The 20,876-nt window shown below is 45.8% G+C and overlaps 1 protein-coding gene across 1 annotated transcript; it reads left to right on the top strand.

Moving 5' to 3' along the window:
- Positions 1 to 1,641: 1,641 nt before the first annotated feature.
- Tm4sf4 (transmembrane 4 L six family member 4) lies at positions 1,642 to 19,470 on the top strand. Its single transcript, XM_076867058.2, has 4 exons — positions 1,642 to 1,815; positions 2,513 to 2,602; positions 12,318 to 12,454; positions 19,269 to 19,470. The coding sequence occupies exons 1-4, from the start codon at positions 1,642 to 1,644 to the stop codon at positions 19,468 to 19,470; spliced, it is 603 nt and encodes a 200-aa protein (XP_076723173.2).
- The last annotated feature ends 1,406 nt before the right edge of the window (positions 19,471 to 20,876 follow it).

Here is a 20,876-nt window from a genome sequence, read left to right as displayed (position 1 = left end):
TTTCCAAAGGGGAAATGCTGTTAGAGAGACCACAGCCTGGGTTTGGTGACCCAGAGTCTTGATTTAAAGTCTTTCTCCTTCTCTTATGCTGGGAGGACCTTACTCACAGTAGCCTCTGTGAGCCAGAGTGGCCTCATCTGCAGAGGAGTGCTGATGCCTTCCTCGGGGACCTTGAGGGGCCCTGGCACTGAGCTGCCATGTAGGTCTGCTCCAGGATCTCTCCCTGCTTTCCTTCCTCTTTCCTGCTCTGCCCCTGAGAGCTCCAAGTGTCTTCAAAGGGCAAGCAGCACACCTCACAGAATGGCTAGGAGGGGCCTCAGGGTCCCTCCAGTCCCGCCTCTCGGAATCCCTTCCCACAGCTTGCCTGGGCAGTGGTCCTGGGGCCTTGACAGGGCACAGTCCACTGCTTCCTGGAAGCCAGTGGTCATTCCCATGACAGGATAGGTCTTGCCACGATGAGAAGTCACTTGCTTTTTATCTGGCAGAGCTTTGGCTCCCTAGAAAGCCGATCTGTTATTCTTAATTCTGACCTCTCAACTCACAGGGAAGAGCCAGCAAGATGGCCTGCTCCACCCCAATGTCCTTCAGCTCCTACGCCACACTGGTACCAGGGAGTGTCATTGCACGATGGAGAGCTGGATCTGGGCGTGGCAGAGACTTCCTAAGTGACACAAAGCAAACTGGCAGCTGAATCACACTGTTGAAAGCTGGCAAAATGTGCAGTGGGCGTGCCGCTCCCCCACCCCATGCACTCTGCCCGCTCTTCAGATCTGTCCTCTCTGCCCCCATGGAAGCACTGGTGCCTCTCCCCATCTCTCCAGGCTCATCTGGGGTCCTGGGTTTTTATTCCTATATGGAAGAGGCAGCTGAGCAAGTAGTTAAACCGTTTTATGCTAATTCCATGACATGGGGAATGGAGGAACACAGAACTTAACTACTCGAGTCATACGAAAGACAGCCATCAGGCAATAAAACAGTTCTTCTGATTTTATCCTTTAAGAAATCCTCCAGGCCTGAGCTCAACAATATCCAATTAGACCATTATATGATTTCCATACTGGGGAAAACAGCAGTTCTTTGGGGGTAACCCTGCTCTCTGGGCTCTCAGTGGAAAAGACCAAAATACATACTGCAGACATTAAGTATCAGGAGATAGGAGTTTAACCAGGATGTAACTCGATTATGTGAGTGATTTGCAGGGAGCTGGTGGAATCTTCCTGTTTGGCAGGGGCATGGTCAGATTGAAGGTGCAGTGCTTCTAAATGCTGCTTGCTCCAGCCTCTCTCTGAGCACAGCCACAGGGTGTCTTGTCTGCCTGGTGGATTATTAACAGAGGCTATTGGTCTCCATGGCAAAACCATTGAACGATTGAGCTGAACGTAATCTCATTTATGGGGGTGCAGGAAAAAAAAAAAAGGACTTCAGGTCCGTGAGAATGTATAAATGCCCATCGTCATCGAGGGCCCGCTAGAGTTGGGACGTCAAAGCAGCTCTGTGGTTCATAGAGATCTCGTTCTCCGTCCCAAAGTACTGATTGGATTGGGGACAATCACTGGGACACCCTGTGCAAAAGCCTTGAAGAGGCTGGTGGAGGGGGCAGCGACCAGCCTTTATCTCTGAGCCTCAGTGTGCTTCCCCAGCATGTGTACTGGGAGCTGTGCCAAGTGCTTGGGGGGCAGCCTCATTCCCCTGGCTCTGTTTGGCTTTCTGGCTAATGTCCTGCTGTTCTTCCCTGGAGGAAAAGTGATAGAGGACAACAACAATCTTTCTGCGGAGATCTGGTATTTTGGAGGAATACTGGGAAGCGGGGTCTTGGTAAGTAGGGAAACTTTAAAATCCCCCTAAAGGAGACCCCAGAGCCTATCCTTTTTCAGTTGGGTACTTAGGAACAGGAAGCTATATGACAGCTAGTGGAAGCCCAAGCACCGCAGGACAAAAAGGTGGTGCTTTAATGTACACTCCTCGTCTTACGGGCTGACGGGGACATGTCCCTTTAGTAAGTGATTTGTCCCCGGGATTGGGCTGGCAATTCTGTGGGACATTTGAGTTTCATGGATCAAACTGAGGGCCACGTAAATTCTTTATTCTAACTAAATGGTGTTGAAAAGAATTAAGTCACAAACAGTGCTTTCTGACAAGTGGATTGACTTCAAACCACCAAGGGACACAGATGTCTGCAGTGATGGCTTTACCCTTTGTTTCCAGTAAATTGGGCTGGGGTGGCTCACTTTTTATGATAGTCAAGGGTAAGTGTCTTAAGCTTGTCCTAGTCCCGCTTCTGAATCAAAACTCGGGGTGCCAGAGTGGGTGTGCCACCTCGGGGAAACTGAGGTCATTCAGGGCACCTGGGACCCCAGCAACACACCACTTGCCCCACAGCCACTCTGTCCCTTCTCGGCACCCCCCCCCCCCGAGCCTCCAGGTCCCACATTGCAGATGGGGCTCCGTTCCTCAGGTAGGCAGGGTGCTCCCTGGAACCCCGGATGCCTCTGAGCTGCTTGTCTTGCTACAGATGATCTTCCCTGCGCTGGTGTTCCTGGGCCTCAAGAACAATGACTGCTGCGGCTGCTGCGGCAACGCTGGCTGCGGGAAGCGCTTCGCAGTGAGTTTCTAGAACTGCTCCCGGGGGGCGCAGCTCCCTGTGGTAGGCAGTGCCCAGTCATGACTCTGAGGGCAGCTGGTGCAGGGCTAGAGCTGTGATTCCTCCCACTGGCTGCACACTGAGAGGCATGGACACTGTTCTGGGTTCCCCACCCAGCAGGGAAGTTAGAGCCAGGACAGTGCAGCCATGTACCAAGGCAGGCTGGGAGGCTGAGGGTGCAGCTCTCCCTCTGTCACTGAAACCTCAGGCAATGCACTTCCCTTCTCTGGGCCTGCTGACTTCATCGGTAAAGGGGATGTGGGACAGGGTAAAAGATGGCAAGGTAACTTCCCCTCCCCACGAGCCCCCTGCATTCCCCATCTTTGCCACGGCTGGGCTTACTGACTCTGAGGCCCACCCCGCCCCACTTCCACCCAGATCCTGCCTCAGGACTTCTGCTTGTTCTCTTGTTTCCTGTGACCATCCATCTTTTAGTAAGTGAGCTAGAGAGATCAGAGATGCACATTCCAGGGAGGAAGAGAAAGAATGTAGATCTGTGGGGTCCGGCCCCTCTCTGCAGTTGGCCAAGGCCCCGTACTGCCCTGACCCCCTTTGCTTATCTGTAAAATGAAGAAGCTGGACTAGATCAGAATTCCTCAAGCCTGGGGTCAGATGTGCTCCAAACCCCAGAGGATGTTACTTACTCCCTTTGCAAGTCTTCTTCATCCTTTCGGTTCTATAAAGGAAAAGAAAAATCTCATTTTGATGGAAATAAATCTTTGCTCTTCTTAACCCTTCACAATCTGCCCTTTGAGCAAAGGAAGAAGGAGCCTCAGGCTCCAAGTAGCAGCATTGAGCTAAAATTTATTGATGCTGTGTTTCTCCTTGCTAGTGATTTGGCTGTTCTTTTGTGACAGTGGCATAAGTGAATAATATAGAAGTTGGTTTAAAGAAAAACATTAAGCCTTCAGGTACATGAACGTGGGAAACACACATCAGGTGGGGCTGGAGCTGCCTGGCACAGTGAATGAGGCCAGAGCTGTGCCTGGAGGTTGGGGTGGGGGCTCAGTGTTCTATCTAAGAGGCTCCGGGCACCCCAATAGTGCACTGTTCATACTCTACCTTCTTGAAGGTGTATCTGTCTGTCCTGAAACAGTCATTTTAACATTTCTTTCTCATCATGATTTGCTTGTCCATTTAATAAATAGTATTCATTGAGCACCCAGGAAGGGCTGAGGTGGGGCAATATGTACAGAGTTTTCAGCACAAGATCACAGTTCATTTAAAGAGAATGTTTCCACCTTCTCTGTGTTGTAAGTAAGTCCCAAATAAGCACAGATAATTGTTACTTTATCAGTTTAAATCATTGCTTATAAAGAAGGTAAAAATAGCCACAAATTCTTTGATATAATTATGTGATATAGCTGGGCTTGGTGGTGGCACATTCCCTTAATCCTAGCAATTTAGGAAATTTAGAAGACTAAGGCAGGAGGATAGCAAGTTCTTAGGCCAGCCTTGGCAACCTAGACCTTGTCTCAAACTAAAAAAAAAAAAAAAAGGCTGGGGATGTAGCTCAGTGGTAAAGCAACTCTGAGTTCAATCCCCAGCATCACACACACACATAGATTATATAATAAATGTCATATATAATAAAGATATTTATGTGTAATTATAAAGGAAAGGAAGCAACATATAACTCACTTTCCCCTTGAAATATAATGCCATTATACCTTGTGAACTTTCGGAGAATAAGTTAGAGATGCAAAATAGAAAAAAAAATTAGTAATTAACAAATTTGAATGAAGAGAAAGAATAATCATGACTTAGAAATCTGACATTTCATTCCTGGGCAGAAGGCTAAAGACTCACCAGTATAAAACAAAGGTATAACCACAGCAAGAGGTGAAATGGTGTTCAAATATTACATGAAACTTGGGTGTTTTAATTAGATTTATGTAACGTCCAAGAGGAAGGCAGAAAAGTTGTGTTTTTACAAGCACAGCTGAGTTGATAGGGTCTGAATTATTTGGTCTGGCCAATACACACTCTCTGTCGGGGCTCCCTAGCCCCCCCGGGAGCTCCCCCTTGGTGTAAGTTGAGGATGCCACCCACCAGGGACCAGGCAGCGCCCCAAAGGACCAGCTGTGCCAGACATGAAGCAAGCCCCGCACTGCCACCCGGGACCCAGATCCCCACTTGCTTGAGAGCTGGCACAGGGGCCTCTTGATTTTTGTTTGTATTTTAATTAACTACCAACTTAAAAAAAAAAATAGAGAGATAGATGGCTTACCTTCGTTTTCAAAAAAGAAGAAATTAACAAGGCAAGCTAGGCCCACACTAAGGCCCAGCAATGGCCAGGCCAGAGGGATGTGCTCCATAGGCCCAGCCTGGCTGCTGCAGTAGGGTCCCTGCCCCAGTCCTGGACCACAGCTCAGGCCCCTGTTTTGGAGTTCACATGCTCCAGAGCACCAAACAAAGACATTTGCAGATATTTTGTCAGAAAAAAGGCATAGCCTAATCAGGGCTATAATGCCAAAGGTGAGAAAGTGCTCAGGACATTGCCCTCCAAGTGCTTAGCAGACCCTGTCTTCTGTGGAGCTTTGTTTAAGAAGCCCTGCCAGGTGCTTGCCTTGCATGCACAAGGTCCTGGGTTCAATCCCTAGCACGCCCCACCCCCCCAAAAAAGAAAAGAAGCCCTGCCAGGTCTTTCTGGAAATTTCCACAGATGTCAACAGTACCATTTTCTTCCTTAGGTAGTAAAATCAGGAGTAGGAGATGGGATATAGGAGAAGCAGGATTTGGTGGCTGTGGAGATGAAGTTGGACCCTGGGCTGGAGAATCTCCACATTACCTAATTCATACTTCATGCTGAATCTGAGAAAAGGACCCAGCGGTTCTGTGAGGAGAAAGGCACTGACCCCAGAGGTCTGCATTCATTCAACAGAACATACTAAAGGAGGGTCAGGAAAAGTGAGAGAGGGTAACTTTACAAGAGGGCTTGAAAGCCCTGCCCTGGGTCTGTGTTCAGGATAGTCTCCTCCTCCCAGGACAGGGTCCTGGTGGCTCCTGGCTGGTCAGTGCCTCCTGCCCTCTACTCCTTTAAAAATTTTGCTCTCTCAAGGCCCAAAGGAACAGCTAGTTAATATTATCAACTTGTTCATGTTGAAGCATGTGCTTTAATCAGGACCTTTGGGAGACCTTGGCCTTGACTCAAAGGAGTGCCTTTAATAGTGGGATGGGAAGTAGATTACAATGCAGATACGTGGAAGCAGGTGGCATTTCAGCATCCTTAAACCATAACAGGCAGATAAGGCCCCTCTGGGCCCTCCCAGGCAGGGTGGGGTAGTTGATCCATTCTGCAGGAAGGTCTGGGTGCCTCTGGAAGCAATGTGTGGCCATCCTCAGCACTTTTTCCCATGCTCAGCTCACCCGTGCCCCCTAGGGACACCTCTTGGGAGAGCACTTCTGGGGACTCCCAGAAGCTTTTACTTGGAAAGACAGCCAGTGGGAGGGGGATTTAGAAAAGGCAATGCTTTTGAAGGATAGATTATGTAGAAGAAGAAATTTTAGAATTATTTTTTCTTCTTCATCTCCTATGTTTTGAACTCCTCTGCTGCAAAAATAGACAATGTCAATTGCTGCCTCTCATAAACTTGTTGCAAGGACTGTGGTGGTGGGGGGGAATTCATCACCAGCATTAGTGTGAAGGTTGGGGAGTACCAACTAAGTGCCTGGGGTGTCAAGGACACACAGGTCCTCCATGAGTGCTTGTTGGGTGAGTGAAGCGATGAATGCCTAGGAGAATTTTCAAGGGATTTCCACACTTTATCAGATTCAACCTTGCAATGACCCTGGGAATTAGGCAATAAATTCCCTGTTCCGTAAATGAGAGAACTGAAGTTCATGGGAGTTAAGTTCCTGAATGCCACCCCCACCCCTTTCCACACCTCACTGAGGCAGAAAGTATAGGACATTGATTTTTTTATTTTTAATTTTTTTAAATTTTTCTTTCTTCTTCTTCTTTTTTTTTAGTTGTAGATGGACACAATACCTTTATTTTATTTATTTATTTTTATATGGTGCTGAGGATTGAACCCAGTGCCTCTCACGTGCTAGGCAAGCGCTCTATTACTGAGCCACATCCCCAGGTCAGGATATTGCAGGGGGTCTCTGTACAGCTCTTAGAACACTTTTCAAGGAGGCATGCCCATGCTCACCAGAGATGTTTCCCCACCACTTGTCACAGCCCAAGTCTCCATACCACCCACATTTCTTTCCTTCCCTGCCCTCACTGTCCCCTCCATTTGTTTTGGCCAACGTAAGCATAGAGATGGATAAAGACCCAGTGCTAGCAGGGACAGAGCTGGGATCTGATGCCGAGCCTGGCAGACTGGGAGTTCCTGGGCTGGCAAGGGTGAATGGGAAGGAATCTGAATGAGGGTACTTCTGCTCTTCCATTTCAACGGAGGCATTTGCAGCAAGAATTGGACACCTGTTTCTTTCACGGTGAGCAGAACATATGTACTGAGCAGCCATTGGAGAACCAGAGTGCTTGCCTCTATTTTTCCTCCCAGAGTTTTGCTCTCTGTATTTATAGAGAAGCGAGAGTTGTGAGGATTGGACTATAAAAATAGAACGATAATAATGAATGAATTGAGTGCTTACTAATGTCATGGGAAATTATCCAAATCTTAGGAATAGGCCAAGGAGATTTCTGGGTTCTATCAGTAAGGTCCTGGGCCCCACCTAGGAGCCCCACCCCACCTCACCCCAGCAGTATCTAGAGGTGTGCCCTTGATTTCTCCTATATATGGGTCAGGTCCCCTTGCACATCATGACCTCTGTAAGGCAATCGTGTTATTGAGTTTTATTTTGCAGAAGAGGAAGTGGAAAAAGAAAGATTAGCTTCCCAATTTCATGAGGGAAGAACCAGCTCTATCAACCTGTCACCCATGCTGGTGATGAGAATGCAAATGTTCATCTTCACTTTTTGTCCAACTAGGAAGAGCTATCCTGTAAAACTGTAGAGAAAGCTCCCATTTCTGACTCCAAATTCGGCAACCCCAGAGGTCTCTCCTTCTAGAGATATCCCAGGTCTTTTGTCTACTTTAAGGAGTATCAATTTTAGAGTGTCAATCCTAACATATTATATTTGATTAAAATAACTCTTTTTAGTTTTTTTGCAAGAATCCCATGATAAATTGAAGTTATTCCATGGTACTGTTAAGACTGACCATATCTATGAGTAGTGAATTTGGCAATTTCTTCAGATTTTCCAATGTGAAATAACCTAAAGGAACAAGGTGTATAGTGTACCTTCCTTTGAATGGATCATCCATTTTGGAAAAATTTTGAAAACTCAGTGTGGGATGTTTATTTTGCTTATTTTAAGGTGAGATTTCAAATTTGAATTGAAAATGGAACATACCACTTGTAGCATTATGACACAGAAAACTATTGATACATCTTCTAAGAAATAAAACATTAATCCAACTGAGAGTCACCACATTCTCTCTCCATGGCATGTTCCCCCTCTTGAGAACTCAGTGCACCATATCCATGCATTTTTAAATTCTGTACTACTAAAAATAAACTTCTCAAATGTTCTAGATTATCCACATGTAGCTACTGAGACCATGAATGTGGCTGGTCTCCATTGAGATATGCTGTTTGAGTGGAATACACACCAAGATTTCAAAGAAATGCTACCAAAAGAAGCATGTAAACTATCTTGGTGATTTTATGCTGTTTGCATGTTGAAATGATGATATCTTAGAGATACAGAGTTAAAGAAAATACAGCCTCAAGCTTAATTTCTCCTATTTCCTTTTAGTTTAATGGTGGTTGCTAGAAATGTTAAATTACCCAGGTGGTCAACACTATTTGCACTGGATGGTGCTGATCTGGTGGTGCTTATGATAAAGGGAAAATCATCTCCTCGTGGATACTTTATGTTAATCTGACCTTCCGACTAGTTGGACTTGCTCAGCTTTTGCATTGCCCAGTGCCTACCTACTGACATGTTTTGGAAGCATTTTCTAAAATCCTTGGTGTAGCCAGTTCAGCCCAAGTCAGAGTTGTCATCTCACTGCCAGCTACAGAGGTGGAACTGGGCTGTTCCATCTCTGGGAACCTTCTAGATCCATCCACCCTTTCCTTGTTCACGGTGGTGAAGCTGAGGGGGCTGAAACAGGCCTCCTCAGAGACCTCACTGTCTTTCTGGGAGCACAGTGTCCTCTCTCGTGGTAGCAGTTTAGACCGGCCTATGGCCCTCATCCTCATGGCATCTGGTCTCTGCAAGAGTTGGAACCCAACATGAGGAAGTCGAGTTAGCCCAAGGCTGTATTTTTTTTTAATATGTTGTTTTATTTCTGTGAGAACACCAGTGTCATTCACAGGGAAACTTGCAAATAACAGAATCCAGAGCTAGTGGCTCTCTGTGTGGGTGTGTGCGTGTGTATGTGGTGTGTGTTGTGCATGCATGCAGTGTGTGTGTGGTGTTAGGTGTGTTGTGTGTGGTGTCTGTGTGGTCTGTATTAGGTGTGTGTGTGGTATGTGATATGTGGCACCGTGTGAGTGGTGTGTGTGTGTGTATGGTGTGTGTGTATGGTGTATGTGGTATGGTGTGTTGTGTTGTGTGTGGTGTGGTGTGTGTGTGGTGTGGTATGTGTGTGTGTGTGTGTGTGTGTGTGTGTGTGTGTGTGTGATGTGTATGTGTGTGTGAAGGGGCAGAGGGTCGAGGGCCCTGGGCTGGGAGAAGATCTGTGTTCTTAATAAGACTTGGTGCCTCCTAGATGTGACTTGAGAAGCCACAAATCAGGGGTGTGGTCTTGGGAAGCCAGGGCCATGTGCTGATCCCATATCTGCCTCTTTGCCATTGTCTTAGTTTCTGGGGTCTCAGTTTCTCACTGGAGAATGTAGATGAGGACACCCACTCACAGGTGTGTGAGAGGACGGTCTGAGGTCATGCACACCAGGCTGCTGTGGGACGGAGCTGCTCTTATCAGCTGGACCGTAGGATGGTTGCACTGGATGGCTTTTTAGGTCAACCCTCTTATTAAAATATAATGTTAAGTGTATTTAACCATCTACTTAGTAGAGATGCTGACTTTTTAATACTGTTGGCCAGTTTCAAGAAGTGAGGGACCCTTCCTTCATGGAACCTGTTTTTCTGTGAGACCACCCATCTGTCATGAAGACAACCCAGCCTGCCACATGTCAGCACTGTTTCTAGACCTCTGAAACCCTTGCTCTGAGCCTAAGATCACTTGTTGGGATATTCTGGCTCTCCCTGCAGTCACAGCAGCTGGGATCTAACTGAAGAGCAATTTGGGTTGGAGCAGGAGGTGGACCAGAGACAGAAACCCAGCCAGATGAGCTCTCACTAGGAACCACATATCTCAAAGTGTGTTCTCGCAGGGACTCACAGAGAAGCTTCCAGGACTCCGATGAGACTGGAGGACTCTGCAAATTACCACAAGTACCGTCGTGGAAGGCAAAACTGAGTATAAGACCATCCCTTATTTTCCCATAAAGAGACTTCCCACAGAGAAGTTTTCAAAAGCTGTTTACCGACATTCATATATAAACTTTCAGCCACAGACATGTATTTTAAGTCACATGCTTATAAAATATAAAACAATTTTAATATAACACTCTTGAACTCTGATGTTTTAAAAATAACTCTCAGTTATTTTTAAGGGCTTTCACGTCTCTCTGACATCAACTTTTGCTAATACTGAAGATACTCTTGGGACCATCAAGAATTTCCAACATCACTTCTTCCTTTCATTTAAGTTTGGACATCATTTTTCCATCCATGTCTGAAGCTGCCCTTTGAAATTTTGTCATAAATGTCAATTCCCAAAAGTTGAAGGTGGTATGCTGGAATTCCTCTTTCAGGGGAATAATAATTACTTGTTAATAATCCCCACAATTTTAAACACTAAGCATGCTCATTTTAGAATGTATTTTAAAAGGTTTAAAACTATAGTCCTGAACTAGAAATTGCAAAGTCACCCTCCCTAGAATATTGAGCAAATATATGTTAACAAAAAAGCTTAAATAATGTTACCATCTAACATTGATGGAGTTTCTGACTCCTGTCTTCTCCATGAAGGACTTGTTCGAAAATGAAGTATCAGAGGCAGATGGAATAAGGACTCAAGCTACTCCTTCCTTCAGCAGGATCACGCAGAGCTGGGGTCTTCCCTTAATCCCAGAGCAAGAGCACACCTTCCCTTGGAGATCACATACATTAGCAATAAATGCCCTCAAAGTCCAACAGGAGTGAAATCAATTTAACTGCACATCATCCAGAAAGTTCCCCAAATTATTCCTCTTGGAAAGAGATTGCCTGTTCTAACATGAATGGACCAAAATTTTCATTCTAACCTAGATGGAGCTCATAGCTGGTTTTGGTGGTGAAAGTGTATTTAACATATCCTAGGCATAAAAACTAGGGGGGAAATCTTGTCAAATGAGTCACATGAAGCCTTAGTCATTGAAAAGATCTGTTGAGCCGTTCTCCAGGGCTGTAGATAAACTCTCATGGAGAAAACCCTGCCCAGGGTGGTGTAGTGTGAACATCCATCTCCATAGGACTCACTGTCATGGCTCCAAGGGCCTCATGTGTGTCCATTAATGTCCCCTAAGCCTGTGCTCTGACACAAGTTTGCATGATCCAGTGTACACTGGGCAGAATGGTCAGCGCTATGGGAGTCACACCAGGCTTCATAAGGCAGGCAAGGCCAGAGCTCAGGCTTGCCAAATTGCATCCAAAATGCATGCATAAGCCAGGCACGGTGGCACATGCCTGTAATCCCAGCAGCAGGGGAAGCTGAGGCAGGAGGATCATGAGTTCAAAACCAGACTCAGCAAAGGTGAGGCACTAAGTAATCCAGTGAAACCCTGTCTCTAAATAAAATACAGAATAGAGCTGGGGATGTGGCTTAGTGGTCAAGTGCCCCTGAGTTCAGTCCCTGGTACCTCCCCGTCAAATGCATTCAAATGGAACCAACAGTAGCTGAAGTATGAGTTCTGTTACTATGAAATTCCAATTGCCCAGGCACAGTTTCTCTCCACCCCTACATGCCCTAGCTCCCCAAACATATACTATAACATCAATATTAATAATAAAAAGATGGGGGAAGGGATGGGGCTGGATTTAACTCAGGTTCCTACAACTAATGTTCACAGTAGAGCTTTATGGTTGGCTCTAACATGCCCATTTTACAGATGAGAAAGCAGGACTCTGAGGATACCTTCATAGTCTTCACCCAGCAGAAAATAGCAAGGCTAAGATTTGAGACTCACTCTCCTGATGTTCAAACTCTTGTGTTTTGTTTCTAAAGCAACAGAAGTGATCATTTTCTTTCTTCATTTCCAAAATCGTGTATGTTTCCATATTGCTGCTAACTACCATATAGAATGGACATTGCAAACACTCTTAATGTCTCCAGGCCTGAGTTTTTCATCTTTAAGTGGGAGTTAGCTTGAATGGGCTCCAGGATTGCCTGGGCTGCTCCCATACTGAAATTTTATTTGGATTTTATCACTGAAAAAGAAAAGACGCTAATGCAATCTAGACTAATTAATCTCTGACCTATAAAACTATTTGGAAGAACATAGAAGCCATAGCTTTCCTGGGTCACCATGCTCAACAGGTGGGGTGAGTTTGCTGAGCATCATTCTCTGTACCCACAAGAGCTTGACTGTGTCTCTTCTTCTCTTCCAGATGTTCACCTCGACCATATTTGCTGTGATTGGATTCTTGGGTGCTGGCTACTCGTTTGTCATCTCAGCCATCTCGATCAACAAGGGTCCTAACTGTCTCATGTCCAATAACACGTGGGGCTACCCCTTCCACAATGGGTAAGGCTCACCTGGCAATGCCCACAGGTCAGTTCAAGGGCTGGGTCAGGTGGACCAACAGGGAGAGACGGCTCGCCAAACCACATGGTCCTTGTTACCCAGATGTCAGGCAATGACACTGTGGGGTAGGGAGAGGCTGCACCGAGTCTCCCCTCTGACAGACACAGGGAGAGATAACTGAAAGAAAACACCTCAGTTGGCCCGAGGGGAGGAGATTTATGGTATCACTACTTGCTCCCAGATGTGAACTAGCATTACCACAATGCAATCAATAATATCAATACCCAGTAGCGATTTCCGTTGCAGACCTTACCATAGAAAACAAGAAGGATTTCTCACCAACTGGGCTCAGAGGCTTTCACCATACCCAGGCTGCCTATAATTGAACAATCTGTTTAACATGTGACATGTGCCACTATGGCCACAGGAAGGCTCTTTGCAGGGTGGGAGCCCGGCAGATGGCATCTGGCTACACCCCTCTGCCACCTACAGCACCTCATTTCATCCTGGCCTCCTGTTTCCTCTCTTCAGAGACCTGGATGCATAGCACATTCCTTTTTGGTTTGATGATATGGCTGGTTCCAGGTCTACCCTGTGACTCATGAGGAGTTTCTTATCACAGGAATTAATCCTCTATTGCTTGCTGGTGTTTAGGTAGCAAAATCGAGTCACTCACAATGTGTCATTTGATCCTCATCCAATGAGATTTGTAGCCTTCTCTCAGAGGAAGGTAGCTGAGGCCTGGTGACCAGCTCGAGGGAACATGGCTTCTAAATGACTGCAGCTGGACTTCTGATTTTCTCGCCCGGAGTCACCTGGCTTTTTTCTAAAACACAACTCAATGCTGATCATGCTTTCTGCTCTTTGCTGAGATTCCCTCTGGCAACGCTCATGTGCTCTGGCTTCACTTTTCCTGGCCAAACTAGACTCGTGTCCCCACCAGATCCCCAGCACAGGGGCATCACAGCCATGGTTACAGCTGCTGAGCAAACCACTGTGAGCAGAAAGGACAGACTCCAGACAGCTGTCACCCCTCCCACCACCAGACAGCAGCATAGTATGATGCAGGGTGACAGGCTCCTCCTGTTCTCCTTCCTCTTCCTCTCCCTCTCCTCCTCCTCCTCCTTCCCCCTCCTCCTCCTCCTTCTCCTTCCCCCCTCCTCCTCCTTCTTCTTTTATTTTTTCTTCCCCTCTTCCTCCTCCTCCTCCTTCTTTTATTCCCAGTGATAATTGCCAAGCATGGGTGCATTATCTCAATCTTCCTGTCAAACCTGAGAATTCTTACCCCCGAGGAAAAAATGAAGTTCAAAGAGGCTAATCCCCGCAAGGGTCCCTCAGCTAGGAACCAGGAGAAGAAATGTTTTGGCTGCACAGCTTCAGTACCTGACTTAGTGCCGAAGCCCATCAGAACATGGAGTGAGGAAGGACAGATGAGGCGCAGTCCCAGGAGCACATAGTTAGTTGCAGGGGCAACAGGGGACAGAGCTTGTCAATGTGGAAAGTAGTGGAACCCTGAGGAGGGAACATGGCTGGTTTGGGAGGATGAGCCTGAGTTTGCCTTCCCCACAGGGAAGGGAGGCAGGCGTGGGCCTCGGGGCTCAGGGGATCAGATGTCAGGATGCTGTGACCTGAAGCTCAGGGCAATATGGGGGGGAGGAACAGAAGGGGCACCATTGACTGAGGCAGGCTGGACACTTGACTGAGGCAGGCTGTAACTTGGGGATGTCAGAGGAGAGCAGAGAACGTCAAGAAGGTTGTGAGGTGGCCACTTGGGAGTTTGGAATAATGACATTGGTGACGTTGATGTGGAGAATGAATGGAAGAGCTCTGTCACTGAGGACGGGGAGAGAGGCGGGGGCCGAAGTGATGATCCAGGTGAGGTTCTGAGCTTCTCCAAGGCTACAGAATTGGGGCAAATTTCAGAGACTGTCAGAGATGGGCTTGCCCAGCATTAGGTGTGAGGAAGGGGAAAGGTTATCTAGGCAAATGCTGAGATTTCCAACTTGGGCATGAAATCCAGGGCTCTTTAATACCATAGAATTTAGCACTGTTTTCCTCAGAAATGCGTGTTGGTGAAAATATTAAAGAAGCAGAGTTAATTAACTTTATCCATCATGAGAACCATATTAAGAAGCATTCTACACCAGGTACAGTCAACTCTAGCAATTCGGGAGGCTGAGGCAGGAGGATTGCAAATTAAAACTAGCTTCAGCAACTTAGTGAGGCCCTAAGCAACTCAGTGAGACCCCCTGCCTGTCTCCAAATAAAAAACAAAAAGGGCTGGATGAAGCTCAATGGTAGAGCATCCTTGGGTTCAACCCCCTGCAAAAAGAAAAAGAAAAATTTAAAAGAAGCATTCTGGAAGGAAAAGGAAACCTGGGGTATTTTGAGGCAAGCTATTTATTTCCTCTGGAGTAGAGCCTCCTCCTACCCAAAGGCTTCTGTACTGAGACAGTTGCCACCCTACCCCTGATCCAGAGCTGTGGAAGGGCAGCACCTTGCCCAGCATGTTGGGTCAGCCAAGGTTGGGAAGCCAAGGAAGTTCAGTGGTGGGGAAGGGGAGCAGCCAGTGAGCAGGGCACCTCCCGTTCCCTGGGCAAGAGCTGACCCCTGAGAAGCCACGAGTAACTGAGTGGCTGGGGCACTGACACTGAGTGGCTGGGGCACTGACACCCAGAACTGAAAATAATTAAACCCTCCACCTGGACTCCCAGCCAGGAACCATCTGCATTTGCTCTTTAAGATGACTTATTAGCAAGAAGCCCCATGAACTGTTCAAGAAGACATTCCTGAGGCTGAAAGTCTCCTGGGTAGGGTGCGATTGCATTGCAAGCACACGCAGTGTTCACACAGCTGAAAGAGCATCACAGATGTTAGCAACCCGTTTTGCCCGAAGCCAACTTAAGAGCCAGGCACAACTCTTCCATGCACCAGCAGTGGGATCTTGGGCCCTGCAAACTCAGACTCCTCAGTGGCGAGATAGAGGTGGCAGCAACATTCTGCCTCACAGCTTCAGGTGGAAATAAAACAGCAAGATGCACGTAAAGCACAATGCCCACTGCATTTTTGACATCCCACGGGTGTTCTTCATTTTTATGAATTTTTGGAACGGAATTCATTCATGTGCATTAGAACTTTCTAAAGTGTTACACTTTTCTAATGATTTTGTGACTCAGTGTCAATCCTTTCAGCCAGACACAGGAAGGTTCAAAGAGACTCATCTCTACGATGACACAGTAAACCTTGGCTGGCATATTATTACAGATAGCATAAAGAAAATTTCACAAAGAAATCACATTTCAAATGTTCTAAAGGGATATAACTACTTGAGTACAATTTGTATAAGGGCACTGGCTTTGAAATTAGACCTCAGATCAAATCCAGCTACTTCCAGTTACAAGTTTCAACTTCTCAATTTGCAAAATGGATATACATCCGTTCACTCAGGAAATATTTACTGAGGGCTGCTCTTTGCCAGGCGCTTTTCCAGAAGCCCATCTTTGTAGGGTTAGGAAGGATGATATAAAGCAAATGGCCCAGTGCTCAGTCCCTGGTCAAGACCCAGTGAACGAGGGCTGCTGTGTGTTGAATACTCACTGTGCTGGACCTGGGGACAGAGTTGGGGGGACATGGTCTCTGCCCTTGAGGGTTTCTAGTCCTAGAGCAAAGAGACTTGTATAAACCATAGATTTCTGCTCCCAAGTTGGTGGGATTATTGTGGTTCGGGTGGGAATGCCCCTCGTGATAACCAGGTGCTTTAAAATACCAGTTAAGCTGGGCCTGATGGCGCACCCCCGTAATCCCTGAAAGGATGGACACTGAGTCACAGGAGGCTGAGGCAGGAGGATTGCAAATTCAAAGCCAGCTTCAGCAATGTAGTGAGACCCTAAGCAACTTTGAAGACCCTGTCTCTAAACAAACAAACAAATAGGCCTGGGATGTGGCTCAATGGTTAAGTGCCCCTGATTGAATCCCTGGTACCAAAAGCAAAAAACAAAACAAAGCAAAAAAAGAAAACCACCAGTTAAGTGGATTGACACTGCCTCAGCTCTCCCCGCCTCACAGAAAGTAGAGACATGTCAACTACCAGGTCCACGAAGAACCCAGGACCCCTCCCACCCTGGGCTTGGGAGCACGCTGTGCGTGCCTGTAACCTTCTTTGGTCAGGGTCTCCTACACCCTCAGATTTGAGAGTTGTGAGTGGAGAAGGGTCTGAAGATGGCTAACAGTGGCCATTTGGGAGCAGCTGGAGTGCAACTGGATTCTTCAGGCATCCAGATTATTCCTAGTTTCCTCATTCCCAGAGTATTTTACCAATCTCATCACCAGGCGGCGCTGTCGCCCCATCTCTGGACAAACTGCCTCTAAGTCTGTTTTCTTTCTTTTTTTTTATTAGTTGTTCAAAACATTACAAAGCTCTTGACATATCATATTTCATACATTAGATTCAAGTGAGTTATGAACTCCCATTTTTACCCCAAATACAGATTGCAGAATCACATCGGTTACACATCCACATTTTTACATTATGCCATACTAGTAACTGTTGTATTCTGCTACCTTTCCTATCCTCTACTATCCCCCCTCCCCTCCCCTCCCATCTTCTCTCTCTACCCCATCTACTGTAATTCATTTCTCTCCTTGTTTTTTTTCCCATTCCCCTCACAGCCTCTTATATGTAATTTTGTATAACAATGAGGGTCTCCCCTTCCATTTCCATGCAATTTCCCTTTTCTCTCCCTTTCCCTCCCACCTCATATCTCTGTTAAATGTTAATCTTTTCCTCCTGCTCTTCCTTCCTGCTCTGTTCTTAGTTGCTCTCATTATATCAAAGAAGACATTTGGCATTTGTTTTTTAGGGATTGGCTAGCTTCACTTAGCATAATCTGCTCTAGTGCCATCCATTTCCCTGCAAATTCCAGGATTTTGTCATTTTTCTTTATATAAATCAGCGTGTCTGAAAAATACCCTATCTTTACCAACTTTTATAATCATCAAACCCAAAATTGTAAAGATAGCAAGGATTGCGTGTAAGAAACAAGTGACACAGAAAGATGGACGTTTGATGTAAAACAGCAAATTTCCAAAATGCAGGCTCTTTTCCTTAGACTGTGTGGATCAAGTGAGAACATGACTGACGGTACAGGTATTCAGCAAGCACTTACTCTGTGCATGTCCTGAGCACGCTACTCATATTAGCTTATGTAATACAGTAACACTAAGATGTGGTAGACTAAGTGGCTCCCGTTCTACAGGTAAGGATGAGGCCCCACGGCAGGTAACCCACTAGAACAGGCCACTTAGGGAAACTGAGTCAAGGGTATAAACAGCTTTGCTTCTGAATCAAGAGTGAAGCACTCGTTCCTTCATTTCTTCACCTTTGTTCAACCCCAGGACATCTCCCATCATTTGTAAGAGTTTCTAAAATCATAATGTATTAAATAAATGTGTACTGGTGCACCTGAGAATTTCTGGGACACAGAGGTCATGAAGATCTAGGTAGCTGGGCACAGTGGCACCTGTAATCCCAGCCACTCCAGAGACTGAGGCCAGGGGAGGACAGCAAGGTCAAGTCCATCCTCGGAAGCTTAGGGAGAACCTGTCCGAAATACAAAATAAAAAGCTCTTGAGAATGAGTTCAGTGGGAGAGAGCCCCTGGGTTCAACCCCCAAAACCAATAACAAGAACAATAACAATAAAGATCTGGAGCAATAAGATGAGTGCTAACTTGGTAGCTAGAGAGTTTCTCACAGAGGTCCAGAGGGTGGAGGAAATAGAAAGGAGAGGGGTGGATCTGTGGCTGTAGGAATGTGAGACAGAATCTTAATAATCCAAAAGCATCTGCCCACTTTGCTCTTTCTTGTCTTCTGAGGAGCACAGCAGATTCACCTCTCCTCTGCAAGACATAAGGCCCTGCGTATGACAATGAACTGGCCCCCACCCTCCACCCCCCCTCTACACACACACACACACACACACACACACACACACAGAGACACACAGTATAGATGTGAATATGAGAAATTGCAGTATATGTATATACAGCAGTTTCTCTTAATTCAAAGTTTATGCAAATTATATGTATTAAGGTAGTAGATTACTTCTAACTTTTAAAGATGATGAAGCATTTTTTCACATGGAATTCCTACATGTTGAGTCAAATTCACAATTTGGTCACAATCAGACTCTTCCCTTTAGTTGATATGACATTTGTATTTTACATGGTTTTAGATCTCCGCTAAGTTTAACAGATAATTTGTCAAAAGTCAAAATGTCTCGAATGATGGTACTGCTAAAAAGGCTGTCAAAATTTGTGCAATTCTAACTCTGACGTGTTTTTGGTTTTCTGCCCTGTCACAAATATTGCTCTGTTGCTTAGTAGCTGTGTGACCTGGGATAAGCCACTTAAACTCTCTGTGCCTCAGTTTCCTTATTTGTGGTCTGGAAGGAAAGAATCATAGGTTTCTGTGAGGAATAAATGAGAGAATATGTGCAAAACATTTAGAACATGATCTGGCACATAGGATGCACTCAAAGTGTTAGTTTGGGGTTGTTTCATTAATTTATTTGTGTATTTTTCTCATGGAACTTGTTTTGGATGGAAAGGTTTTGTCTTGTCTTGTTTTTGTGGTGCTGGGCTGGAACCTGTGGCCTGGTACATGCTAGGTAAGTGCTCTGCCACCAAGCCACACCCCCCCAGCTCCAGACGGGAAGTACTGCACAAGAAAAATCTTTATGTAGACCTCCCAGTCTAGGGGATGACTCCGTATTTAACAAATGTCTCCTTCCACCTTCCCGACCCCGTCACCTGCAGGGATTATCTCAGTGACCAAGCCCTGTGGAGCAAGTGCCAGGAGCCTGCCAATGTGGTCTCCTGGAATCTGACCCTCTTCTCCATCCTGCTGGTGATCGGAGGAATCCAGATGATTCTCTGTGCTATCCAGGCGATCAACGGCCTCCTGGGGACACTCTGTGGAGACTGCCAGTGCTGCGGTGGGGTAGGTCCCAGTCTCTAGCCCCACTTCCCTGCTTGCAGGGGACCCAGCCAGGCACCAGCACCATCAGGATGAGGGATGGTCAGTGTGGGGTCCACAGGGAAGTCCAGGCTCCACTGCCAGCTGTGGGACGCAGGGGTGGTAGGGACTCTGAGTTGACATGCCCAGATGCACAGTGGCCACAGCTTTCAGCCTTGTCTCCAGTTGGCCTGGAGACCAAGGACCCCATCCACATGTAAACTTCACAGAGACGTTCAGGTGAGGGCCCACAGGGGACGAGTCCTTGTCCTGTGGGCACAGTGTCAGCTGTGGTCCTTCATGGTCTGGCCCAAGACCTCTTTAGGTCCTCAGGTGCATAGTACCCACTAGGGCACGGCCTGTCTTCTGATGTGATCTCTGGTATAGAAAAGAGAAGCCATTCCCATAGAAAAAGGGGAAAAAAGTGGAAATCTCTCAAGATTTAGTCTCTAAACATCCTCATAAAATTTCAACCACAAAATATAAAAATAAGCTTGTGGACATTAAGATAGTCTGATTGTTTGAACTAGTGACCAAATCAGATCAGGCAATTATTCACTCACACACACCCATGCACAGATGTATTCAAAAGCACGCAGATCAATGCATGAGAAAAAAATATAGAACTCATGAGCTCCCTCACTGGAGAATTATACAATATGCCAAGGCCTTAAATCATTCAAATCACTTTATTTACATTTTACTAAGCATCATATGCACATAGTTCAAAATTAAATATGCATATATACATACAGACAATTTACAGAAATATATAAATATACTCAGTGGGAAAGTGTTCCTCCCGGCACCTGTCTTCTGTCCACCCAGTCACCTCCAGTCTTTCCATCACATAAGCCTACATAATTTTTTATATTCTCCCCGTGTCTTTATTTATTTTTTAATTTCCACAACATAAACGAATCTTTCCCCCCCCCCCAAATTTTAATAATACTGAATATGCTAATAAGGTAGTATCATTTGAACAAAGCAGGATACAAAAATTGTACATAGAATACAATTTCAAAAAATAAGAAAAGGAAACCACAATGATAGACAAAAATAAAAATGCCTCGAGAAGAAATGTCATCAAAATGTTAAGTTCTAGCTCCTTCTGGGTTTGAAGATGGATTTTTGTTTCTTCCCCCTAGCCTATGATATTCAAAAAAATTTAAATGATCACACATTGCTCTTAGAATATAGAAAATATAGTCTCTGAAACCAAAAGTGAAATGCATAGTACCCACCAGGGCACGACCTGTCTTCTGATGTGATTTGTATCACATCATGAATTTGTATCACAAATGGATTTCACTGACTATTGGATTTTTGTTCTATAAAATTTTAATTCTATTTTGTTGTAATTTAATTTTTTTTAATCTTCAAACATAATTGGGAATGGGGGAATTATT

The sequence above is a fragment of the Callospermophilus lateralis genome, chromosome 10, assembly GCF_048772815.1.
Source record: "Callospermophilus lateralis isolate mCalLat2 chromosome 10, mCalLat2.hap1, whole genome shotgun sequence".
NCBI lineage: Eukaryota > Metazoa > Chordata > Mammalia > Rodentia > Sciuridae > Callospermophilus > Callospermophilus lateralis.
Note: the sequence above shows the minus strand (reverse complement) of the source record. Positions and strands in the feature narration are given on the sequence as shown.